The sequence below is a fragment of the Ciconia boyciana genome, chromosome 18 (assembly GCF_034638445.1).
Source record: "Ciconia boyciana chromosome 18, ASM3463844v1, whole genome shotgun sequence".
In the NCBI taxonomy this organism is placed as follows: Eukaryota; Metazoa; Chordata; class Aves; order Ciconiiformes; family Ciconiidae; genus Ciconia; species Ciconia boyciana.
In genome coordinates this window covers 5,306,817-5,333,262 of record NC_132951.1, presented here as the reverse complement: position 1 = coordinate 5,333,262, position 26,446 = coordinate 5,306,817, and the positions used below count along the sequence as shown (strand labels likewise).

At 54.9% G+C, this 26,446-nt stretch overlaps 2 protein-coding genes across 2 annotated transcripts in view; both read left to right on the top strand.

The window, feature by feature from the left end:
• The window catches only part of CFAP77 (cilia and flagella associated protein 77), a 61,714-nt gene extending 47,545 nt beyond the window's left edge, over positions 1-14,169 (top strand). The window contains exons 4-6 of the mRNA XM_072883091.1: positions 2,518-2,620; positions 4,234-4,329; positions 13,934-14,169. Coding sequence (XP_072739192.1) covers positions 2,518-2,620; positions 4,234-4,329; positions 13,934-14,002 — 268 coding nt within the window. The 3' untranslated portion in view covers positions 14,003-14,169. The remainder of the gene's footprint in view (positions 1-2,517; positions 2,621-4,233; positions 4,330-13,933) is intronic.
• Positions 14,170-20,168: 5,999 nt separating this feature from the next.
• On the top strand, positions 20,169-26,181 carry BARHL1 (BarH like homeobox 1). Its single transcript, XM_072883315.1, has 3 exons — positions 20,169-20,619; positions 24,027-24,249; positions 25,887-26,181. The coding sequence occupies exons 1-3, from the start codon at positions 20,169-20,171 to the stop codon at positions 26,179-26,181; spliced, it is 969 nt and encodes a 322-aa protein (XP_072739416.1).
• The last annotated feature ends 265 nt before the right edge of the window (positions 26,182-26,446 follow it).

Genomic DNA, 26,446 nt, shown 5'->3' with positions numbered 1-26,446 from the left:
AAAGCCAGATGAAGCCTCACATCCTACAGGCTCACCAGAGCTTACGTGTATAACTAAGCACATGAGTCATTCCCACCGATTTCAAAGAGGCAGTTCATGCATGTATTATTCCAGGCATGATTCTATACTTTGCTGGATCAGGACTTAAATGCGATTAATCACACGGCAGGGAAGGATCTCTGAAGAGCATCAACCCAAATGTGTCCTTTCAAGCATTTACTTACAAGCCAGCTGTGGACTAATCAGTCATCAACTGGCTGGTCCACTGGAGATGGTAAAAGTCACCTCCATAGAGATGTGAAAACACATTCAGCTACTGCAAAAATCAATAATCAAACACTACGCGCAAAGGCTCAATGTTTTCCTGAGTCCCTCCCTGCTATTCCTGCACACCAGGAAAGCTCCTGCCTTGGAGAGCAAAGGGACAGGCCAAGGAAAAAAGCCCATGTGCAAAGCTCACCACGTGCTTGTGCCAGGACTACCAAAATTTACGCCACACAATGAGGCTGGAGACCCACCTGGACAAAAGACACTCAACCACAGGCTTGCCACATCTTCTATCCTTTGTAAATATTTTGCCCAGCTCCGATCAGTGTGAAATGCCACACTGGAAGGGCAGGAGCAGGGAGAAGAGGGGAAGACAAAGGGTAAATGTCGGTGTCCCCTTTGGCACCAGGTGTCTCCAGATAACAGTCTGGAGCAATGCAGCCGATTTGTAAGCAAAGCCTTGAAAAGCCCTGCAGCATGTGATCTATGAAACAGGAGGTCTGCAGAAGGATATCTCCTCTGATATGAATGCTCCCTTGGGATGTATATTGCTGGATCGCACATCTAGTATCATTAGAAAACACGACCATAGATTAGGTTGTTTTGAAGCATGTGGTGTGCAATAATTAAGTAATAAAAGTCACCACAGGGGTGAAGGAACAAGAAACAGAAGAGTTACTATTTGCATACGCGCTGCTGATGCCTTCCGTGATCAAAGATTCTCCAGGCTGCTAAAAGCTGGCTGCTACCAATTTTGGACCTGCTTCTGCCAAAAGCCACAAAGCACCAGCTCACTCCATGGCACATGGGCTCCCTGCAGAAAACCAGCTTCTGGTGGAGCTGGTGGCCCAGAAGCAGCCCAGCAGTTAGCCCAAGTCCCCAGTGTCTTGCAGGTGGTTCGGAGAGGCAGGGAAAGCACTGCCTTTCTGTTACGGGAGCTGCAGCTGAAGGCACTGCGGGCTACAGGTGGGAGCAGAGCTGGGGCTGATGGCTGCACACTGTCATAGGTGGCTGCTGAGATGGGAAAAGTCCCTCCCCAACAAGGTGTGCAAGGACAAGGACCAATAAAACTTAAGCTTGAGGACCTCCATCACCTTCAAGTGTTTGCTTCTGGGGAAAGAATAGCAGCACGACCACAGCAATAAGTGATACGCTGTCCTCAAGGCAAGAACCCTGCTGCTGCCACTGCCACCTCTGCCTCCCATGGTGGCTGATGAAGTTAAAGTATCCTCACCTGCAAGGAGCAAGGCTCAACAATTTCAGGCTGCAGCTCTGCCACAAGCTGGTCAGGTTAACACCAGCTCAGAGCAGATGAACAGGACACTGGCCAACAAGCAACTGCCTTTTATTTTTACTGTTTTTCTAGAATCATGGTCACGTGCAGCTCCTCTGCTGCTGTCTCCTCCTGGCCAGGATGCTCCCTGGTACCCTGTTTCAAGGGGCAAATACATCTGGTCTGTACAGCTGAGGCACTAGACCAGGGCTCAGCAGTTCTGCCTCCCTTTCTGCTGCAGACACCTGAACATCTGCATTGAGTCCATTTTTATCCTTATTCAGATTGCTTAGGACAGCACTTACTCCTCTCACTCAATCCATCATTATATCTGTTTGCAGCTTTTTGATATATCAACAGTAGTGATATTTTAATAGCAAAAGCAATGTTGTTTTAACAAAACAGACTTTGCACCCAGCAGTTCTTCCCAGGCAGCTGCAATGGCTGTGTCAGGCTGGAAGGGACCCAGCAGGTCTACCTTCAACTGGTCAGAGCCAGAGCTGCTCCTCTGAGCTCCAGGGTAGCAATGCAAAGGCCCAGCTCTCTGCTTCTGGACATTGCCCCGCTCAGTAATTTCATTACCCATCATTGGGAAATGCTCTTCTGGAGCCATCGCAGGGCCAAAGATTGAGCCGCGGTCTGTGGTGCTCCACGGTCCTTCCAGCACACCGGGGCTTGAACAGAGGTGGTGGTATGGGCCCTACAAGCAGAGGTGTAAGTTGCACCTGTTCTGAGGAATGCCCTAGCACAGTCCTGCTGCAGGTTATCAAAAGCATGTGCAGGCTGTGGTGTATTAACTGCAAATGAATGTGGGCTTGAGTCTCTCTGGAGGAAGAAAAAACCTTTCCTTGTGCAAGGGTTTATTCATGTTCTCACCAGTCACATTTTCCAGGAGCAGAGATGGGCATCAGCATGGGGGGGGTAAAGAGAGGTATTAACCCTGGATATTATATTGTTGTTTTTTCAATGTTTTCCAGGCCTTGCACTCCCTTTTTTGACCTTCTCCAACACAAATACAAGGAGCTGTGGATGGAGCAGCAGAGAGCACTGACAGCAGCCCAGCAAATAGAAAAGAAAAAGGTGATAATACTCCGGCAGTGCTTTCCCTTGCTGTGCACAGCACTGCTACCAGGCATAACCCCCCACTGTCCTACCCCACAATGGCTGGACTTCTCCCAGCCATGGGGAGGGCTCTCAGCTGGGAAACCATGCTCCCTGACTACTGGAAGGCTGGTGAAGCCTAACAAAGATCCGCTGCTTCCCAGCCAAGAGGAGCCTGGCTCCAGCCAGGGCACGTCCTGTGGGGTGATGCTGTGGGAGCGAACACCAGATGTGCAAATCACAATGCGTGTGCCTGTAAGTGCTCTAGAGAGAAAAGGGAAGGTTTGTGGTTTGCTTTTTTTAAGTATTTTTGTATCTGAAGATACAAAAGATATATGCAGGAGCCGAGCAAACTCTTCAGCATGCTTTGGCCAAGGCCTTTCAAAAGGCTTGGGCACCTGTCCTGCAGGGATACCTTCCTAGCCATCATTAAGCATCTGTCTGCATCAATATGCCTCTAGTCACAGGTTGCCCATCCTGTTATCAATTAAAATGGAGGCTCTGGTTCTCTTTGCATCACCACAATACTAGAAGGCCCTGCTGTAACAAAGAATTAGGTTTCAAATTATCCTTGGTATTTATGTCATCCTCATGCCAGGAGCCCTGCAGACTGTCCTTTGGACAGCAGCAGCTCTGCTCAGGTTACCTGTGACAGTGGACAAAACAACGGAGCAGCCAAGAAGTGTTCAAAAGACCACCACCAGCCCTGATCCGGGCACGGTCTGGTTGATGCCAGCACCCGCAGCAGTTGTTAGAGTGCAACGCTATGCTGTTAAACGTACCAATATTGTAATAACATTTAAAAGCAGCCAATGACTGTTTTATTAGTTAATGGCTCAAAGAAGAGTCAAGCTAATATGGTAATGACCAATTTCAATGCGCTTACTGCCATCACAAACTATGCTTTATAGTTGAAGTGCAAGAATACAGTGTTCTTAATTAGCAGCTACTTTATGAATACACAAGCCTAGGATGTTGGAAAGTGCATCCCTACCTTATCTATTAATGACTGATGTTTTTAATCACTAAGTTCCCTCCATCAAGTTCCTGAAGCCTGCAGCCACCAATTACTGAGTTAAGCAACACAAACCTACATCCATCCTAGACCACAGAGCAGACAGATTCCCCTGGGTTTCACACAGTGGCCAAAACATTCACCAGGTACCTGCACTGCCTTGTGCTGGGACTATCAAGCACTGCAAGCTGCAATTAATCAGGAGAGCAACATACACTGGACAGCCAGGAAACCCCCTCATGGTGAGGGTGGTGGAAGTGACTTTCCCAGCTAGTGATGAGCCATTGCTGTAGCTCAGAGCACAGGGCTTCCTGCAGGCAGCGGTCATCTCGCTGGCATGCTGTAGAAAGCAGACACTGAGAGCTGGCAGCTGCTCATGTTTTCCTTATCAGTATGTTTTAGATATCAGTATTAGCTACATGGACATGAAAATCTACCTAGATCAGGCACTTGTGATCATCAGTCCAAAGTGACTTTTAGTCTAGTTCATCCCAGTGTCATTACATTGCATGACACCAACCTGATGTATATAGCTGCGCAGCCGTTTCAGCCCCTTCTTGTTTATCTTTGGTTACAGAAAGACAAAGCGTGTGAAACTCGCACCACATTTCTGCGAAAACACCCACTACCTGCAAAGGAGGAGTCCTTCTGGCACCTGCCCCACTTGGAGAAGGTATGGAGCACTTGACTGAACTCAGGGACACCTTCTAACCTTGCCCACATGCCTACACCCTTAGCACACAATGCAGGTACACAGGAGGCTCTTAACTCAGAGCTCCCCGAGACCCAGACCCTAAAATGCTCCCATGCTGGATGTGTTCAATCATCAGCCTCTTTTGGACTTCAGTGTCAGATGTTTTTTGCAGCCATAAGCCCTGGAAGGGAGGCAGCAGTTGCCCAGATAAGGGCTTAATGACTTATTTTCTACCTTGTGTGCACTTATGAGCTTCACCAGATGAGAAGCATCTTTTTGTATCTCCCTGTTAGCACTGGGGTGGCCTTTGTTCTCTGCTGGTATTCCCACAACTGCCCTACACGAGCAGGATAGTCAAACCTGCATTTTGGTAGCCTGCCATTTTATCAGCTCTCACCATAGCTAGTTCAAACCACACCAGATGTTTCAAGAAGCATTTTCACCCCAAGAATTAGAGATTTCCACAAAACCTCCACTCTTGATACCTCTCTAAACTATCTGACTGACAATATTCACCCTGAGACTGAGCAAAGGGTCTGGCCAGGTTACAGATATGCGTGACACTTCCCTTAATTGATCCAAATAAGAGCCAAGGTGAAGAATTCTTGTTCTAGCAATGGGATCTAAACACTTCCCTGAATTCATCTGTGCATCCTGCTGCGCTCTAGGGTACTTGTTTGAATTCTGTTAGCTTTGTTTGTGGTGTAAATTACAGGGAAACTTCAAGTGAAGAGCTAGGGGGCATTTTAGGAAGGAAGGGAAAAGAGGTGGGCAAGGGGAATGGAGAGGAGACACCAGAAAGTCTGAAAGCACTGAAACCCTGCAGGGAGTTCACATGGCCAAAATCATATCTGGCATTGATAGATACCACTGCAAAGAGCCTCTCAGCCCTCCGCCCCAGCCCTTGTTCTGATGGGGTTATTTTTTTTGCCATGCTGTTGATTTTTAACCACAGTTTAAAACAACAAAGAAGCCTTGTGACTTCCTGAAGCTAATTCACTTGTACAAGTTGGAGAGTTTCGACCAAGAAATGTGTTTTGCACCACCTTGATGTATTCCTCTTACATCCTGTCTAAGACTGTCCGATTAGCATATGTCAGTAATCATTTATCCCCGCTGCCTGTCAGCACAGAGCTGCTGCTGCAGCTAGTGTCAGGGAAAGAACATGACCGATCGCTGTTAAACAGATTGTGTAAGTCACACGAGATACTGGGGCAAGTCTCCTCTTTAGAGCTCCTCTCACCCCAGACCTTTCCATCACTATTCATTTTTCAGCCTGTGTTTTTCTTCATGCTTTCCCTTTTGTTTCATCAATGACTGTGGTTGGGTTCCTTCCCCAGCCACAGCTCTCAAACCTCCAAGTCCTTTCTTCTTATCTCTGCCTTTCTCCTTCCTCTCCCCTTCCTTCCCAGGAGCAGCATCCAGGGGAGGAGGGACAGCTCATTTTGCAGACCCTCTGCAAATTTTCTGTACTCCTCCTTTCTCATTACATCAACCTGGAAGGTTTGCCTTGCCCCAGCTGCAGATCTAACAGGCACAGCCCATGTTAGAACTTGGATCAGGAAATTCATTGCTCAGTTGAGTTTCAATGCATGGTTTCCTCCATGAAAAAATAAGTTCTCTTGAACATCCATAAACATTTACCCAGTTAAAAGCAGTACAACCCAGAGAAAGTTGATGGTTCCCAAAGACACTTGGTAGCCTCCAAACTGCACTTTAACCATCTCTGTAAAGTTGGGTTCTACATAGGTGGTGGTGGAATGGCCTTGAAGACAAACTGCCCTAACCCTTCCATCAAACCCAGGGACTCCAGGAATCACTCTTTATCAATCCCTCCAAAGGTGACAACACACAGCAGTGCTCCAAAGAGGTGAGGGAGCTCGTTCTTGCAGTGTTTCTGTCCTCATGAAACCTCTTTCTCAGGCTTTTCCACAGTGATGGATAACTACCTTACAGCTTTTTTAAGATTTAATGGCCTGGGGAAGACAGCCATTAGCACTGACCACTGTAGGCAGTTTACCAAAACACTGTCTTTAATCCATATAACACCTCCTCATCCTACTATGCGAGCAGGAAAAGCAACCACAAAAATGTCACTTTACAGAAGGCTTGTTAGCAGACTCCCAACTGCATATTATTTCCTACCAGCCTTCAGTGACATTGTGCTGCTCTGGCCGTTACAGGAGATGCTCATGACCTGGGAACAACTTCAAACTCTGGCCAAGAATATACGGAGACTCCATTGCCCTGACCACAGCCATATTTTGGACTATTTTTCCATGTGACCTGAGGCTGGTGCAAGGTGCAGGGGTGCAACACATCCTCAAGCCACTCATCCTTCTTGTCTGAGTTGCTGCCTGTCACCTGCATGATGCCTTTCAGCCTGGCCTGCTCTGGGCCTGGGGGGAGCAATGCAGAGCACCCTGCTACTGAGATGGTTGTAACCCAAAGCAGGGGGCAGCAGGACGATGAGATTTTGTTCCTTTAGACCCATAAAAATCAACAAGGAGGGTTTTTCTATTCCCATCCTGACCCCTTACAGAGAGCTGCAGAAACAGGTTGTGGATGTCACTACCAGCTCTTAAACTAGACTTTCCATTCAGTCCCTGCAAGACTATCCCCCGGCACCATGCTAGTGCTTGTGGAGGAAGTGGAAGAGAAGAAAACAAAGGAGCTTTTCCCTCCCCACTAATTGCCTCTGCTTGCTCCCTGCATTGCCAGGGCTGCATGACATTACACAATTATTCAGTCAGTAAAGTATAGACAAATTGACTATATTTTCATTTGGATTTAGGTTTCAGCCCACTGCTTTAGAATAATGGCCCACAGTATTAAGCTAACCGGGTGATTTACAGGCTCTCCCACACCAGGTCGTTGCTCCTGCTCCGCATCTCGCTCTGGAGGACCAACCTGGAGCGTGGTCTCCTAGGCCCTCCAGCTCACTGAGACAAACAGGTCCAGGGAGCCAGTCATGTCCTGACAGGCAGTTTATTAGGGAAAGTTGCTGAATTGGAGTATTTTATTTATTTATTTTTACAAAACCAAACAGAAGTTAACTCCTTACTCACCTCAGCAAGATGTTTCTACTGCCCTCTTCTTCCTCAGTTACCCCCCCAAGGCAAACCGTCTCTGCCTTGCTCTCTGCCTACAGCGACACGATTCCTGGGCTCAGGTTTTGCCAACATGGCTGAGACTGCACACAAAGACTTCATTTATTTGTAGATATGGGACTACATTCCCTGGGGCCTGTACCTCAGGCACCCAGCATGGACATAAATAAATACTCCTGCCTCCATGCTTATGGGATGTGTCCTGTCCCTGTGTCACTCATCGCTGGCATCATGCTGGCCCAGGCAGAATGACATCCCCTGTGCCAACCAAAGTCTGGAAAGGGTGTTGCTGCCGACGTACAGCATCCCCACAGCCCTGCCTGTGCCAGCCCAGGGTGAGGCTCCAGCTACCCCCATCTGAATATTTGATAGTCACAATCCAAACCAGTAAGTCAACACTGTCCACTCCACAATAGATTTCCAGGGCTCTGTCAAGTCAATCCAGAAGGATTCTGGTAGCGACACCTCATGCAGCAGTGATGTAGGACAGAATTCACCCATGTGTCAAAATAGCTCCACACACCGCGTGACACTGACACACACCAGGGTTTTTCCTTTGCTCGTTAGAGAATTCCAACTTACACAGACATTCAAGGTGGCTTTCCAGGAAGAACAGTCTTGTTTACTTGACCAAACAGAAGGAGGAAAGAAAATGCAGCAACTTTGGACAACACTATTGTCAACATGCGCTGCCTTCCTGAGCAGATGAAACGAGCTGCGCTCGATGCGCGATATGAATAAGCGATAAGCAATTGACGAGCAAGTGTTCGGGTACCTTGGCAAAAGACTTAATTTGCAACCTGGCACAAAATCAAAGGCTCTGTCAACAGCTGAGCGGCTCTCCCGCATATGCCTTGCGTTACCTGGGAAAGCTCTGTCAGGTAAATTTCCACTGAAAGTAATTAGAGGAATCCCCACTGTATAAACTTTGCAGCAAAATTCTGGGCTCCAGAATTTGATTCTCACCAGGGATCCGATATCTGCTCACAGCCTGATCCTTCATCAGAATTAACAGTTGAGGTTTAACACATACACACAAAAATGTTCCACATTTTTTTTTAATGCCTTACCTCTATTTTTGTCTAAAGAGCTGAACTGACAAGCACAGCTCATGTAATCTTGCAACTGTTGTCTTGTCAGAAAAGCCATAGATTCTGCTTAAATAACCTAGGCTTGATAGGCGCAGTGCATGGTGGGCTGGCTTTTCAGATACAGCATTTATCCTCCCAGGTTTGAGGGCAGCAAAACTTCATGGAGTTAGAGTGTTATAAAACTTGTCTCCTGGGGCCTAAATAGTGCTTAAAGAATAAAGCAATGAGTTCAAGAGCTTTCTGTCACAGTGGTACCAGATCAAACCTCCCTTCAGCTGGGATTTTGGCTGACCAAAAAAATCAGTGTCACCTGATGGCCATTCAATGGCCACCATGAATTGGTGAGTTCCAGCCCAGCAGTGACAATCAGTGGCCTTCAGTGCTGACAGGCCTACAACAGGCACAATGCAAAAAGAAAATACAACACCCTGCAGGGTTCCAAATGGGCAGCAGAGACCCAGCTACCCTGAGCACAATCCCTGCACACCTCCACCGGGACCACAGCAGAGATGTCACCTCCTGCACCGCAGCCGTTCTGTGACTAAATGCAGGCTTTGGGCCCCAGTCACCATCATTACGTTTTCTTGCAGGTTTTCTTGTTTTGCCTAACAGCTGAAACTCCCAGCAATGCAATTGCTCAAATCGCAGCAAAGCATTTCCATGGTCCAGCCTTTCCCACTACCCCTTTGCACATGCCCTGGACACTCAACCTCTCCATCGCACCCTAACGCTGCCCTCTGCCATGCTCAGCCCTTCCTCACGTCTCCCTCAGAGACACAGTAGCCCATCCTTCCTCTGCCATTTTCATTGCTCTCCAACATCTCCTGACACAAGAAAACACCACCCCTCCCTGCGCAGCCCTACAGCCTGGACCATCTCCAGGGCAGGCTCCACCTGCATCTAAGCCCTGGTGTCCAAAGGCAGCACAAGCAACTGTTGCAACCATTGTCCATTGCTATTACGGAGATATTCACCCGTGAAGGAACAAATTTGGGGTGCTTGCAGCCTCATTGCTTGCAGTAGAGTCAAACCACACATGCTGCCTTGGGTTACAGGTGAGCACCTACCATTGCTTTCAGTGCTACCTACTGTTTCATACACAAATCCACAGAACTGTTTTTTTAAATGGACTTGGGGTTTCATTCACAGACCTTTTCTGCCTTCTGCAGAGATGCTATTTACCAACAGACAACTTAGTTTGAAGCAAAACTCTTGCCTGGCATGAAAAGGGTGAGGATTCAAATCTTACACTTGAGGTCAGTGCAAAAGCTGCCACTTCTGGTCTGACCCCAGGACATCGCCAAGGGGGGCACACGCTGGGTTACAGCTCCAGGTTACAGCTGGGTTAATTCTCCTTTACTCACACTATTGCCCAGACCAAGTGACCAGTGAACTCCAGCAAACATCTACGGCCCTTATTTTCAGGAAGAAAAAAAAAAAGCCAAATCTCCATGGGGCTTTAAATACAGCAGCCAAAAATTGCTGAGCGCTTTTTGAAGCTTTCCTGGGTCTGAAGCAAATAAGGAACATTTAGCCCAGACTCCCTTGTCCTGCATTTCCCTATGTTCTTGGAATTAGAAAAGTGGGGAGAGAAAAACAACCCCATTCATTAAACCGGTTAAGCGCGCTACTGCCAGGAAAAGCCACAGTATTTGTAACCCTAATAATGCAACACACACCTCCGAGCGCAGCTCATCTTGGACAGAATAACGTCTGTTTTAAAAATACCTGCCTCTTTCTAACTTGTCATGGCATTTGTTGACAACCCTATTGAAAGCCGCTCTCAATGCAGCTGTGAAGGATCTTTCAGCACCTCTTTCTCTTTCCTAGACAGTTTTTGAAAGGGAGGGGAGGAAAAAAAAAAGCCATCAATACAGGGGGAAAAAGGCATCAGCAGCCAACATCGGCTGATGAAGCACCTCACCTGGGCCCCCAGCGCACCGCCTCCAATTAAATCAAAATGGTTTGTTTTTAATGGTCTTTTACACTGACAAGTGGGCTATCATTCCAGGCCTAGAGAGCTGTCAGGGAGCCGAGGCAAATCCTTCGTTGATAATGCCCAATGCTTCCAATTAGGAGCCGAGGCCGCTCCTGGCGCACTAACGATTCCCCAGCCTCCCTCAAGGCCCCTTCGGCTCTGGCTGTTTCGTCTTCCCTCTTCCTCCGCCGCAAATTACTGACACAAAACGGAGGCGCCCCGGTGCCTCCTCACCACGCCGGGCCCCGGCCCTGTTGGATTTAATGAGGCGATGGAAGTTTTTTGCGGATCTTTCGCTAAATTCTTTTCTTGTTTGACAGCTGCTTGAGTGTTGACCTTATAAAAGATTTAGTGTTTCTCATTATTTTCTGTCAAGCTTTACAAGTGATAGCTTCACGGAAATCATTTGCATCTCGATGTGCGCGCGCACGCGTGGTTTTTGTCTGTGCGGGGACGCTCGGCGCAGCGTGCGTCAGTGTGTACACCCTACCCCTCTCCGTATTGTGTATTTTATTCCCTCCTTCCCCCTGAAAAAAAAAAAATCTACAAATACGGCACTGTTGTTTTGGGGAAAAAAAAAAAGAAAACACCAGGAGAGGACTTAAAAAGGGCCAGGATTTGTTAGACTCCTGTAAATAAGGCAGGTTTTAAAAAATGAATAGAGATTGGTTTCCTGTAAAGAGAGCTCAGGAAAGTGTTTTGTCACCCGCTAAAAGGATTCAATCAAATGGATGATGGAAAAACCAGGCTGAGTCTAGGGGCGGCTTTGTTGTTAAAGTGAAAAATCGTACAAGGCTGGGAAGCTGCCTTGGAGCAGGCAGGCAGAGCCAGGCGGGTGCTGGAGAGGAGCGGGTACAGCCACATCTCCCTGCAGCCGAGCATGGATCCTTCCAGGGCAGGAGCTGGTGCTCCTGGTGCTGCTTATTACTTGCTTCAGCCCTTTCCATGACTTCATTCTCAACACCTCCCACAAGTCATCACAAACCATTTAACACAGCTATATCAATTAAACTTCCCCCCCTCCCAGTGCGACTCTCATTTATCTTTCCCCCCAAAAGCTGATCTTACTGACCACCCAAGGGTGCTCGCAGTGCCCAGCAGCTATGGCACACACACCCCAGCACCCACCTCAGTGTCAACAAGCTCAACACCAAGAGCACCCACGAAATCCCAGTCTCTGGGGCATGTGCTCTGCTGCCATCAGGGGGGCTCTGCCTCCCCTGTACCAGCTTAGCCTTTCTGCATCTCACATGATTTACTAGTCCTCCCTTAACAGACCCGCTTCTGCTTGCGGCATGCATGTGGTTGTCCTAATGCTTGACAAGTGATCATCTGCAGTCCTTCGATTTCAAACATTATCACAACTGAGAACCCCAAATGAAAATAATCCCCAAATACATATTTAAGTTTCAGGAGCGCTAAGTTTTTTTTATTGCCCCTCTAATTCTTTGAAGCAAGCACTGACATTACAACATCCCAGCTGCAAGTGTCCTGCAGGTTTTAATTTGTCAATAACAAATGAAATGAACCACAGCAAAACATTGCTTCTAATCAGCAGCTGAAAACCATTGCAGCTCCATCATCCTGCAAGGAAAACCATCAAGCTTGTACCTACAAAGTATATTCCTGCCCTGCTACAGCCAATGCTCCAAATCCACAATTCAGACAAAATCCTGGCATAACAGCCCGTAACCACATCACAGTAATGGTAAAAATCATCAGCTGTCTCTAGAGGAAGTACCTTTGGGTTCATCATTTAAAATATGAATTAGAAGAATCAGAGATGAGGATTCATCACTGGCATTGACTTCTCAACACCAGTCTCTGTCATAATAAGACCTTTGACCCAAGGACACCCTTATCTTGACTCTAATTACTGGCCTGGGACTAATCCATACTTCTCAACTGTCCCTCATTATAAGAGGGTTTCTCATTTTTTTAAAATAGCACTTGTCCCCTGTCCTACACCTGGTGCTTCCCACTTACTCACGCTGAGGGCAGAAGCTGGCATCCCTCACAACTTTGTCAAGGGCTCTGCTAATTTTAATTACTGCCAGTTGTGGCTCAGTGTGACATTTCTCACCTGGGAGCTTTGTACCAAGACTGGAGTGAATAAACTGCTGTTTCCTCCCCTGCGGCTTCAATCCAGTCCCAGGCAGAAATTTCCTCCTGCCCAATTCCCAGCGCTGGTGGGCAGGGAGCACGATGGGGAAGGCAGAGGCACATTTGAGAGAAGCAGCTCAGCTGTCCTCACCTGCAGGCACTGGATTTTTCTAACAATCCCAGCTCCAAGGGAAAAACTCCCTCATCATTAATGGGAGGTTGGAGTTGGCCCAGCTGGGGATTGTCCCTGCCAGCTCCCAGGGGCTGCCCACCTACCTGAGCAGCCCTTGGTTCTGCCTCCCCCACCTTTCCCTCCCGGAGAGGGGTTATGTCACTGCTGCTACTTGTGAGAAAACAAAAACATCCAGAAACAACTGTCTGAAGTTAGGCACTCAAATGCATATTTAAGTACCTGAACGCCTTCCTCCGGAGAGGGGGAATAGCTAAATACGCTTTGTTTGTCTTGATTAATGAGATCACTAGCAAGCTTTTCAGGGCAAAGACTGCTGTATATTTTTACATATGCAAAACCTGACATCCAGCCAGCCTGAGCAGGGTGGGGGAAGCGGGAGGCAGCTCAGGCATCCACACAAGGCAGATATATGGCACAAGGAATTGTGTCGGGGCACGTAAAGCCCGTGGCCCCCGTAGTAAACCCACTCCGTACTCGAAGACACTTGCACATCTCAGTAACTCTGCACCTACTGTATAGGTTTGCCGCATGCAGCTGTGTGTAAACCCCACCACTTACCCCGAAGGGCCCTGGGACCTTCCCCCCGCCCCCCCCCCCGCCAGTGACTTCCCCTTTGTTTATTTGCCATGGGCATTTGTTCACCCCCTCCCCACCTCGACGGTGATTCCTGGGGAGAGGCTGCTTGTGTGTTTGTTGGGCAGGTCATGCAAGAGTCCCTGACCCTGACAGGGGCTTCCCTGGGAGCTCTGAGCCCATCCCGGCCCCCTCAGCGAAGCACACAAGTCCTGTGTTGTAGAAAACAAGTCATATTTATTTCAGGGTCCACCTTAAGGCATGCCAGCATTTGAAAACGTCAGACAACCAGCACACCGTAGTAAGACTACAGGATCTTGTTACTAGAGCAGAATAAGCATCTCCTGAAGTCAATCAGAAAACTAGTCCTCATTTTAAACAGGTTAAGTGTTTTAACTTCAGGTGGAGCAACATCTCCCAAACAGGCAAAAACCCTTGCGCCAATCTGCAGTCTCTTCCCTGTTTGTGCTACAACCTATTTTCTTTGGCTGGCTGCTTGCTGTAACCAATCGTCTATCTGCTCCTTTCGTTACAGGTTGGGCCTCATCTCAGTACTTTTCCAGACCGTGACGCTCGTAAAAAGGCATTCAGTGCCTCCCATTGAGGAGTGGCTGCGAGACACGGTCCCCTTCCCCAGAGCATCCAGGCAGCAAGGACTGCAGCACTGTGCTGGGCACCACAGCCCTTAGACCCCGCGATAGCCATAGATGATAGGCTTTCTCTCTGGTTTTAAAAAGTTATGCTAATGCAGATACAGCCAAATAAATCATAAATAAGAGAGGAATGATTCTGTCTCAGCCTGTTCATTGCTTCATGTCAGATGCACACCACCTTACTCAGTCCGATCACCATAATTCTCATCATGCTGAAGGTAACAACACTCACACCAGGAACAGAGCAGCGTTCACACCAGTACAGCCCCAGAGGGAAAGCAGGACAGTCTCCTTCACCGTCTGTTCTGAACAAATATATTAAATGCAACCATATCCCAGTTGATATCAAGTCTGTAATATCTCATAACCCATCAGTCCTTCTCATTTCGTTGCCAAGTAAGCTTCCCATCACTGCCTGCTTCAGCAAAGCCCTTGCCTGTGTAAAGGCATCCAAACACCTGCTTTAAGCACTCTGCCAAACTGAGGCCTCACTGCAGAGCGATGCCTTCACTTGAAGATGGCCCCAGCCAGTTCCACACTCACCCTCGAACAGCTGCCGGTGCCTGGTGTCCCTCAGGGCTGAGCCTCTCCAAGCAGTTGCTGAACAAACTCCAACTCCACCAACACCAACTCAATGTCACAGCACCCAAACCCCAGCCAGGTCGCCAACAGGTGACAGCAGAGGCTCAGGCAGGTACCAACACATTTAAAAGCCATCTCCTCCCAACAGGCTGTTTCACCTTAAGGAAATACCAAATACTTGATAATAATGGTGATTGCTTTAACTGTGCAGCTCCAAGATTGCTAGTAGAATAATCTTAAGTAGTCTGCTTCTCACATCTACTGTTATATCTCAGATTGTACCAGATAATATTTAAGTCCAACATTAGCTTTCAGTCTTTGTATTCATCACCCCATTGGCTCTCAGAGCCCAAGTGCGTTCACCCCAGGATGGCCTGGACTCCTCAGGGCCATAGTCCAAGGGCATGAGATCTGCTGTCCTGGGCAGCCCCAGCTGCATCCCCAGCTCAGGAAGGGGCCAGTAACAAGCACTACAGAGGAGGGGGATGTGCCCAGCATGACTTTGCCACACACACCTCAGCACTGGGGCTAGCCCAGCCCTCCTTTGCAGACCCACCAGCAGCCAAGGGACACAAAGAAGCCATGCTGAGCCCAGGGCTGGTCCCCCCACCAGATCTCCAGTCAAACTTTTAAAAGAGCAAAGTCCTTCAAAATATTAAACTGCATTGCTCAAGACACAAGAACAACGTAAACTGCAGGGGCAGCTTTTCTTACCTCACCCAGGACCAGGAAGGCTCCACACCAGCTGCTCTGGCATTCCCCACATCCCCTCCTTAGGGGCAGTTTGTGCCCCAACCTGCCCTTTATATAAGGAAGCAGCTGTAGCAAACTCAACCCTGCCCACACCTGAGCCGAGGGAGGAAAGCAATCACTTGCTCCACACGGGGGAACCCTGGTATGCCCTTCCCTCTTTTTAGTACAGGCCTCTAAGTAAAACCCATCTAAAATAACTAGGAGGATAACAGCAGGGTTTGCCATGCTGGCAGGGGTGGATTATAACTGGAGACCTTTCCCACCTCCCCAAGGAGGGGCAAAGATGGGCCTTAAATGACTTGTCTTGCTAAAAATGACACTGTTTATAAGCGTATGAGAAACCCAGGCATGAGGTTTGCTCTGCTGCCTGGCAGGAGCCGCGTTCAGCTCTTGGTCCGGCCACAGCATCTGTGCCCACCTGCAGCAACTGCTTAGGTCCTTGGGGCGTGCAGAGGGAAGGAAACATCTCCAGGGAGTCCTGCACAGCTGGAAAAGGGCTGGCAAACCAATGTGGTGTGAAGCAAGCCCACGCAGACCTGCCGATTTGGGACAGGTCCAAGAAGCCACCAAAGAGAGCCAGAAACCCAAAAAGCAACAGCCAAGTCAAACAAAGTGCATTCAGGAGGAGACATCGCTCTGTGGGGCTTGTAGCCCACGGACCTGCCGCACTGCGCCCCAAAATCCTGGGCAGAGTCGTGCCCCAAATGGGCCGAGTCTCACAGCTCCGGCGGGCGCGTGGGCACCCACTCCGCGCTGCATGGCACCCACCTGCACCCCGTGTGGGGAAGGCCCACCCTGCCTGGCCCCGCCGCGGGGTGAGGGCTGGAGCCGGCCGGGCGGCCTCGTCCCCCACCCGAGGTGCCACCACGGACGGGTCCCCGCCGCCCCCCACCCGTGGCCGAGCTCACGGGGGGGGGGGGAGCACAACCAAGCCGCAACCGGGCGTCCCCCGCCGCTCCCCCCCCGCCCCGGCCGCGCCCGGTGCCGGGGTCCCGGCCCCCGCGCAGCCCCGGCCGCCCTCCGGCGCCGGAGGCTCCTTGTCCTGCAGTGACACCCACTGGTAAAGCGGATTTTAACGCTGCTGCAGCTTCCCCACCGCCGGGCCCCGCTCCGCCCCGCCACCGCGGCCCTCGGGCTGACCGTCCCCCCTTTCTGCCGCTGCCCCCCACCCCCAGCCGCCCGGCCCGGCCCTCTCTCTCACGGAGATATTCATTTCGTTACCGGAGCATCCCACCGAAGCCTGGCGCTGCTGAGCGTCCCTCCCTGCGCCCGCCTGGGCACGGCCTTTCCGAGCACCCCGCTTGGGTTCGGACAGGGGGTTTTCCTCCCGAAGCCAGGCCCTTTCCGGGCACTGCTCGGTGCCCACCAGCAGACGTTTCTAGACTATCTCTTGCTACGGCCATCGCCACAGCCCAGCTGCCCGTGGCCTCCAAGCCCTGGCGCAGCGGTGGAGGTGAGGTCCCCAGCCCCATCAGGGCTCTCCCCACGCCTCACGCCTTCGGGGGTGCCGGGGGTCAGCCCTGCCCCATGGCCCCAGGGCCAAACCCGCCCTGGCGACTGGTGCCAGGAGAGCCTGACCCTGTCCGTCGGCAGCAGCCGATGAGGTGGGGTACACGGCCGCTCCCAAAGCTGTCAGAGCCCTAGAGCCAACGCTGGGGTGTGACTGGGGCTTGTGAGGAGGTGACTGGAAACGCAGCTGGCATCGGGGATCGCTCCTTGTCTGGTGCATGCCTGTGTATTTGTGAACAGGAACAATCTAGGAAAGGGGATTTAAGGGCAGACACGCACAAGGAAGGCGGCGTGCACTGCTCGGTGCTCTGTACAGGGGATTTCCTACCTGTGCGAGGAGGCACAGACAAATCATTTGGACCTGCTTGGTCAGTGTCCAGTGATGTGGGGGGACACCACGTATGGGCAGAATGGGGCATGTTTCTGCCTTAGGGAGTCTAGTTCTGAAACAACATCATCATTATTATTATTATTAATATTATTATTATTATTTATTAATGTAATCCACACTGACATTAGAACATGAGCAGCAAGTGCATCTGCAGCTGCTGGGAGCCCCAAGTACGGCCTGGGAGTGACAGTCTCTGTCCCCAAGAGCCTTGGCTGAGGGTTGCACAATACAGTGTCTGCTCGGGGATGCGGATTGGACCCCCACCCCCCTCTCACACACACACACACACACCAAAATCTTGCACAGCATCAGAGAGTGGATCTGATCTGGAAACTTCCTTGCGGTTGTTTGAAGGCAGGTGCTTTGTTCAAGAGAAGGAAATACAGCAGCAGACCCACCAGCCCAAACCTGTCCCTGCACGGCTGATCCAAATCCTGATTCCAAACCCACTCCCAGCCCTGGTCCCATTCCTGGTCCCAAACACAGCCTCAGCGCTGGTCCTGATCCCAGTGCCAAACTCCGTCCCAAATGGTGTCTACTGGTTGGACAGGGAGCCTGCCGGAGCCCAGGAGCCAACACATCACACTGCGAAGAGCTGTGAAACCCCATCGGGGTCCCTGCCCCATTTCTCACTGGGACCAGTTCCTGCACATCTGTTGCTCTGGTCCAGCCCGAAGTGATGCTTGGCCCAGCCCCGCCTGGGGAGTCGGATGCTGCAAAACCGACCCCCAGCAGACGAAGACCCTTCAGCCTGGTCCCCAGTCCCTGGCACTGGGGCAGCACCTCCGTGCTGGGAGGGAGACGGGGCAGAGCAGCAGCAGGGCTCCTTCGCCCAGGGACGGGGAGGACGAGCAGCCCCCCGCGCCGGGCGTGTGGCACCCCCAGGGTAGGGGCAGGCTGGGACCGGGGCTGATGCTGAATTTGTCCCTGGGCTTACCCTCCTGTAAGGCTCTTTTGTTCCGCTGCCCCGATCCCAGCCGGCCCCGAGCCTGCCGGGCCGAGGGCAGGGGGTGCTGGGGGCCCTGCCTGCGCCGCTGCCCGACAGCTGGCAGCCGGGCTCCCCGGGAGGGGGGGGCTCTCCCTCCCTTGATCGCTTCCAAGCTGCCGGCCAAGGGCGGCTTTGGAAGAGGGACAAGATGCAGCTGCCTGGCCGGGCAGAGAGGGAAGAGAGGAAATCGAGTATTTGAGAAAAAAACAGCGACGTCGCTTCAAAGTGGCGCAGCTTCACGGACCCGGGTGCGGACATTTTCCTCATCTCCGCGGCGAAGGGTCTACCCCCAGGAAAAGCCCCTAAATAAACCCTCGAGGAGGCAGGAGCCGGCCTGACCGGGAAGGTGGGAGCCCTGCGTGAGCCGGTCCCTCTCCAGCCTGGAGAGCAACGGCAGCGAAACCCCCGACGGGGCGGGAGGGAGGAAACTTGGTGTCTCCGGGAGAAACGGGCAGGGAGCGGGCAGGGCGGGCTGGGGCCATGGGGGTTTTATTTAAAACGGGCTTGACGGCAGGAAAAAAAATCCGTCCCGAGCGCGGTCCCTTCCCAGTTGCACCAGTAAGTACCGCCGCTGGGCGCTGGGAGAGCGGGAAGAGCGGCCCCGGCCCCGGCTGCGCTGCGCTGGGGAAGCGGCTGCCCGGTGGCCCCGCGTCTGCTTGCGCTGGAGCAGCTCTCTGCTCGTTCACAACCGATTTCGAGGGGATTTAACGAAATTCGCAGCTCCGAGGCCATCTCGGGCTCAGAGCAGCCGCCTCTGCGCTGGGGCTTTGGGGAGGGTTTGGGTGCTTTTCCTTTTCTTTTCTTTTTTTTTTTTTTAATTTTAACGCCCAGCAAAACTTTCCCTGCTCGGGAGGAACCGGCAGACCGGCTAATTGCGGGGGGGGCGAGCAGAAAACAGCAACCCCTCGACATCCCCGCCCCCCCCCCCCGCGCCTAATCACCCCATTACGAGCCCCATCAGCGGGATAATGACAGCAAAAGAGGGCGGAAACCGCCCGGAAAGCGCGGGGATCCGGGCGGCAATTAATTCCCGTTAATCAAGCTGCGAGGTGCCGCCGCCGGGGAGTGACATCCCCCAAAACGCCTCGCGGCCAATGGGCGCGTTCACACGGGGGGGGGGGGGGGGAGGGGTGCTGGGGTCCCCGAGCCGGAGCGGCACAAGTTCATTTTCTCCCCCCGCTCCCCCGTCCCCGCGGGGAGGGCGCGGCGCTCCCGCCGCTGTCCGCGGTGCTGAAGGCGCCGCCGGCTCCGGAGTGACTCCGGTTCTGCCCCCCCGCCGCGCTGTCCGAGGTGCTGGCGAGGAAGGGGGGTGCCGCGGCGGCCCGACGGCTGGCCACCCCCTCCGCCCTCCCCTCGCCCTTCCCCATTGATTTCTGGATCATTAAGCGGTTAAGGCGCTGCGAAGCCTCACTATCGATCGCTGCCTCCCCACCTCCGGCTGCCAGCCCCCGGGCTGCCCCCCAGCCCCGCGCCGCCGCCGCTCCGGGCAAGGGTGGGGTGCCCGGGTAAGGGGCCGGGACCCCGGGTGAGGTTGGGGTCCGTCCCCCCCACCCCACCCCCTTCGCGGCCAAAGTTTGACTCTGCCTCCTCTCCCCCCCTCTTCTGTCTGTCTGTCTGTGAGTGCAGCTGGGCGCGATGCTGAAGACGGAGCAGCCCTGGATCTAACGCGCGGCGCCTCGGAGAGCCTTGCAGCAGTTGTTGCCCGGATCCCAGGCTGAACTTTGCTCTTTTTTTTTTTTTTTTCTTTTTACCTTTCTTTTTTTCTTTTTTTCTTTTGCCTTTTTTTTTTTTTCTGCCCCCCTTCCTCCCGTTATTGTTAATTATCATTACCAAACCGCTTCCGCCGCGCCCTCCCCGCCAATGCCCGTGTGAGCGCCGGCACCTCGCGGGGGCCATGGAGGGCTCCACCGGGTTTGGGATCGACTCCATCCTCTCCCACCGAGCCGGCAGCCCGGCCGTGCCCAAGGGGGACCCGCTGGTGGGCGACGGCCGGTCCCCGCTGGAGCTGAGCCCCCGCTCGGAGGGCAGCAGCGGGTGCCCCTCGCCCCGCTCGCCGGGCCGCGAGTGCCTGGAGGCGGCGGTGCCGCGGCCGGGCCTGGATGCGCACCTCCAGCCGGGGCAGGTCTCGGCTCCCTCCCAGTCCCGGACCGTCACCTCCTCCTTCCTCATCAGAGACATCCTGGCCGACTGCAAGCCCCTGGCCGCCTGCGCCCCTTACTCCAGCACCAATGGACCTCACGGCGGGCAGGAGCCGGCGGGCAGGATCCCCACCAAGCCCGGCGAGGACTTTAGGGAGAAAATGGAAAAAAACACCAGCAGCTCCCCCTCGGACTCGGAGTACAAAGGTAAGCGCCGCTCGCCCCGTTGGACCTGGCACGGCGGGCAGGGACCCTGGACCCGAAGCCTCCGGCGGCCCCGAAGCCGCCCGGTGCGCCGGGAGCTCGCTGCGGAGACGGCTCCGGCGCGGCCCGGTGACGGGGGGCCGTGGCACCGGTCGCCCTCGAAATGACGGCGGGGTCGGCACCGACTTGGGAACACTTGGGGGCTCGGGGCTCGGTGGGGCTGGGCCCAGTGGAAGGGGTGGGGGCCATCGGTGCTTCGCCAAACGCGCCCGGGGATCCGCCGGGCTGTTTTCCGCCGGGAAGAGCCGGCTGCTTCGTTCCCACCCGCGGGGAAGGGGAGAGGAGAACCGGGGGCGGATTTCTGCCTGGGGAAAAAAAAAACCAAACCAAAACAAACAAAAATCACGGATTTGCCGGGTATTTCCCCTGCTCCGGTGAGAAACGAAGAAGAAAGTCGGCGGGGCTTGATTCGATTTGTATTATTTCTATTATTATTTTGGAGGCGGTTTAAAAACGAGCACAACAGAGAGGGAACCCCGGGCCGCATCCGCGGTGCCGGCGGGGCTGGATGCGGCGGCTGCTCGCCCCGGACCGGGGGCTTCGGCCTCCCGGGCCCCAGGCAGCCCCTTCCCGGGCTCCCCCTGCGGCAGCCGGGGCGGGGGGAGGCAGGGAAACAGCACGGGGGCGTTGGGGTCGGTCCTCGCCCCCCCGGAGCAGTTTATCCCAGTGCCTTCGCCCATCCCGCCCCCATCACCCCCGCAAAAACTTTCACCCGGGAAAATTGTTTGCCGGGTGTTTGCGAGGGGAAGGCGAGGGTACTCAGCTGGGGAGGGGAGAAGGGGGAGGTGATGGCTCCTGGCGGGGCCGCTGGATTGGGGGGGGGCTGGCAGGAAAGAGGGGGGGACGGGCCGAGCCCCGGCCCGGCTGCAAATGCACCCTCGGCCGGGCCGGAGCCGCCGTGCTAGAACCCGATTCATGGAGGAAAAAATATTCACCCAACCGAGCCTCAAACGCGGCGGGAGCCCCGGGCACCCGGGGGGGATTCTGGCTCTGGACGAAGGACGGAGCCCGGGGTCGGTGCCGGGGCTGGGAGTGACCCGGGAGAAAGGCTGGGAGAAAGGCTGGGAGAAAGGCTGGGAGAAAGGCTGGGAGAAAGGCTGAGAGAAAGGCTGGCGTCGGCCCCGCCGTTCTGCAGGGCCGGGATCGAAAACAGCCGCGATTCCCACCTTGGCGTTTTGTTTTCGCTTCCTACATCCCCCCCCGAATTCCTTCAGCTTGTCTCCCCTTCCCCCGAATCGCCGGGACGCGAAAGAAGCGAGGGAGGAGGAGAAGGGACGCGGGTCCTCCGCATCCCCCGAGCCGGCCCAGCCCGGGCTGGGGGGCCGGCGTTGGGTGGGGGCCGTCACCCCGCCGCGCTCGGCCCCTCTCCCGCCCCTGCGGCGGGGCAGCCACGGTAAAAACGCTGCTTAAATGGGGGGAAAAGCATCCCTTAATCGAGGGGAAATCACCGCTTAAACGGGAGAAAAACACAGCTTAAATGGGGGAAAAACACAGCTTAAATGGGGGAAAACACAGATTAAATGGGGGAAACACAGATTAAATGGGGGAAACACAGTTTAAATGGGGAGAAAACACAGTTTAAATGGGGAGAAAACACAGCTTAAATGGGGGAAAACACAGCTTAAATGGGGGAAAAACACAGATTAAATGGGGGAAAAATACAACTTAAATGGAGGAAAACCACAGTTTAAATGGAGGGAAAACACAGCTTAAACGCGGGGGGGGAACACAGCTTAAATGGGGGTAGAAAGGCGGCGCAGATGAGGTACAAACACGGTCCCGGGGGTGGCGGGGAAGGTTCCGCTCGCAGCGCCGTCCCGGTTCGCCGTCCCGGTTGGGACCAGCCTTTCCCGGGCAGAGCGGCCCCGGTTCACCCCGCAAAGGGGCTGCGGGGCCCGGCCTCGCCCGCAGCGGCGGCGGCAGGATTTGGCCCATGCCAAAATGCCGAAAACCCCGTAATATATATATTTTTATATATTTTTTTTTTAGCCAGGAGTAGCCGGGGAGAGGGCCGGAGCCGGCCGGGGAAGCCGCCGCCGCCAGCGAGCGCAGCCCTTTGGCGAGCAGGAACTTTTTAGGAGCCGAGGACCAGCCCGGGGGGCCGGGGGGGATTTTCCTCTCCCGGGGTGCGGGAGGCCGGAGCCGGCTTTGTCCGCCGAAAAACTCCCCGCAAACTTTCGGGCCTTTCCCGGGAGGGAGCGCGGCCGGCACCCCCCGCCCTGCCCGCTCCGGATCCGGCCCCTTCCCGGGCGGTGCCGGGGCTGCCGCTTTCCCCGGGAACCGGAGCCGGGTCTCTGTGTTTAAGGCTCGTCCCCGGCCCGGGCCCTGCCTGCTCGGCCGGAGCCGGGGTTTCTGGTTGAAGGGTTTCGCTCCCCGGTGGCTCAATTAACCGGATTATTGTCTTCCTGCAGAGAAACCAGCTCGCGTTCGGCTACAGCCCTGTCCCTGCTCACCCCCGCCTCCAGCAAATTTAACATAAACCCCCGTCAAAAAAACCCCAAACGCCGCCGATTTGTATAAACTGAGCCTTTTGGCTACCTAATCTCCTCCAGGAAGGTGGAGAAGGCGACCACAAACACGGATTTTTTTTTTTCTCTCTTTTTTTTTTTTTTTCCTGCTCGGAAATTTTCCCGTCACCCACGCCTAATGTTTCGCCACGTAAATCTCCGCGTCGCTCCGCCGGTGCGTACGGACCGACCGCGATAACGACCCGCCGCCAGCCCGTCTCATTCGGCATTTTTGAAGACAAATAACGGCAGGGACGCGGGGTTGCGGGGCCCTTTCCCCGGTATTTCGTTGTCTGCCCTGGGGAGGGGAGGTTTGTTCCCTGCCCCGGCAGCATCCCCGGCAGGACTGAGGCTTTTCCGCGGAGGGGGAGAAGCAGCACCACCCCGGCGACTTTCCCCTCCAAAAATGTGGGCTCACAATTTTCATTTTGAGTTGGTTTGGGTTTGGGGTTAAAAAAGAAAAAAAAAAAAAGAGAGAGAGACATAAAAAAGAAGGGAAAAATAAAAATATCCAAGCATGGAGAAAGCTCTTGGGTTTGGGGGAATAAGCCCGGAGCAGGATCCTGCCCCCTGAGAAATGAAGGGGACGCGGGCTCTCCTGGGCAGGATCTCTCCCTGCTCCCAGGCCCGTGGGACAGGGAAAGGCCGGGCCCGGCTCGGGGCCCCCGAGAATCCCCCGTGGGCAGCCGGGCTGCGAACGTTCGGGGCTGCAGAGCAAATGCGAGTCGGTGCCGGAGCCCGTCTCCTCCGGGCCATGGCTGCAGGGGGTTACCCCCCTCTTTTGAGGGTATTTCCCTTCCCTTCCTGCCCTGATCTGGCCTCTCTTCCTCCCTCCCGGCCCAGTGAAAGAAGAAGGGGACCGAGAGATCTCCAGCTCCCGGGACAGCCCCCCGGTGCGGCTGAAAAAGCCGCGCAAAGCCCGCACCGCCTTCACCGACCATCAGCTGGCCCAGCTGGAGCGCAGCTTCGAGAGGCAAAAATACCTGAGCGTGCAGGACAGGATGGAGCTGGCCGCTTCCCTCAACCTCACCGACACGCAGGTGAAAACGTGGTACCAGAACAGAAGGTAAAAATGCACCGTTCCCTCCCGCCCGCAGCGCCGGGTCCCATCCTGCTCCTCTCCCCGGCCCCGCACCCCCGAACCGGGCAGGGCTTTGGTACCCCGCGGCCGCCCCGTCCCTCCCGGCACCGGGAAAGGTGCGGTGTGTGTCCCCCCGCCCCAGGGCTGCCTGTGCCCCGGGGTCTTTCACCCCAAAGTACGGGGGAGAGAAGGGATACGGAGGCAGGACAGGCTTGGGCCGGAGGGGGGGGGGGGCAATCCGTGCCCCCAGCCCCGGCAAGGCAGGACCGGGCTTCCAGCTAAACACAACAGCATAACACATCGGCTCATTAATAATAGATACCAATTACTGCTTTGGGCATCAATAATTAACACCCCTTACAGTAATGACACAATTATTATGATGATGAATAATTTACTGGTGGAAATAGGTTTAGCGCTTCAGCGACAAATTCGTAAAAGGGCTGGAGACGTGGGATGGCTTCCGTGGGTTTGTCCGGACAAACCCCTCGGCGCTTCCCCGGCCATCGCCACCGCCGCGGAGCGAGGGACCCCCGGCTGCAGCCCCCACCCGGTCCCCTCGCTCCCCCCAGGTCTGAACCCTCCCTCTCCCTCATTGCCATCAGCCGCAAAGATCCGCGACTCATCAACGCGGCGGGGCTTTGGGGAGGTCGGGGGCGGCCGGGGCTGTGCGCTCACCCCCTCTCTCCCCTGATCCCCCCCGCAAGGACACGCCGGAGCCGGGCCGGTGCCCCCCGGCCCTTCCCCGACCCTTCCCTTCCCCGGCCCTTCCCCGGCCAGCCCGGCCCGCCGGCGGCCCCGACGTGGGCGAGATGCCGGGGCCGGGGCTTCTCCGTGAGATTCGGCACACACACTTATCTATGCACGCATACCTTATGTACGTATATATGCATATATATAAAAATATACGTACGTACGTACACACACATATCTATCTATGCCGCAAACGAATGCCCCGGGACGCCGCCCCACGCGTGTCCCCCCGCGGGACTCCCGCAGCCGCCCGAGCTGCCCGGCCCGGCCCCGGCAGCCCCGGCCCCGGCAGCCCCGGCCCGGGGAGGGGGTCCCGGAGCCCCGGGCGGCGGAGCGGGGCCGCGGCGGCCTCAGGCCGGAGCAATCGCGGCGGCGGCAGCACCCGGGCTCAGCGGCGGGGCCGGCGGGCAGAGCAGCGCCCGGCACACGGGAGGTGTCACCCGCAGTTCGTAACGTGCAGTCTGGAACTTACAGCCCGGGAAGGGACTGAAATGCCGGTCGCGATTTATATCGCGACGTTTTACACCCTGCTAGCGGAGCCCAGCCGGGCTGTGGCTCCGGGGAGGCTCCGTGGGCGCTCAGGCCGGGCTGCCGCGGCGGGGACACCAGGGAGATGAGTCCCTTCGCCCCGTTCGTGGGTCTACGTCCCTCCGCACCGGACTGGTCCCGTCCCGTCCCATCCCATCCCACCCCACCCCATCCCCGCTGTACGGGGGGAACTGGCCCCGGGAGCCAGCGGCGGGGAGAAGGGATGCGCAAGGAGAGCAGAGCCCGGGGAAAGGGGGTGTGCAAGGGGTAAAAAGGGTCCGGGAGCGGCTTTTGGAGCACCCCTCCCTCCTTGACCCCCTCTCTCGACTTGTCCCCCCCAGGACCAAGTGGAAAAGGCAGACGGCGGTGGGCCTGGAGCTGCTGGCCGAGGCTGGCAACTACTCAGCCCTCCAGAGGATGTTCCCCTCGCCCTACTTCTACCCGCAGAGTTTGGTCTCCAACCTGGACCCCGGCGCCGCTCTCTACCTGTACCGCGGACCCAGCGCCCCCCCCCCCGCCCTACAGAGACCCTTGGTGCCCCGCATCCTCATCCACGGACTGCAGGGCGGCAGCGAGCCCCCGCCGCCCCTGCCCCCGCTGCCCGGCGTCCTGCCCCGGGCCGCGCAGCCCCGGTGAGCCCCGGCCGCCCGGGCAGCCCCCCACCGGCACCCCCCCCTCGCCGGGCCGGGGGATCGGAGAGGGCCACCCCAACTCTGGGGCCGCGAGCAAGCGACAGACTCCCGCTCATCCCCAAATATATATATATATATAAATGATACCTCCCCCCCTTTTTTTAAATATATATAAAGAATGCAAGAAGCAAGGGCGGGTGTGGCAGGACGGAGAGCCGGCAGAGCGGCCCCCCCCCGCGGCCCCCACCGCCTCACCCCCTTGTGCCCCC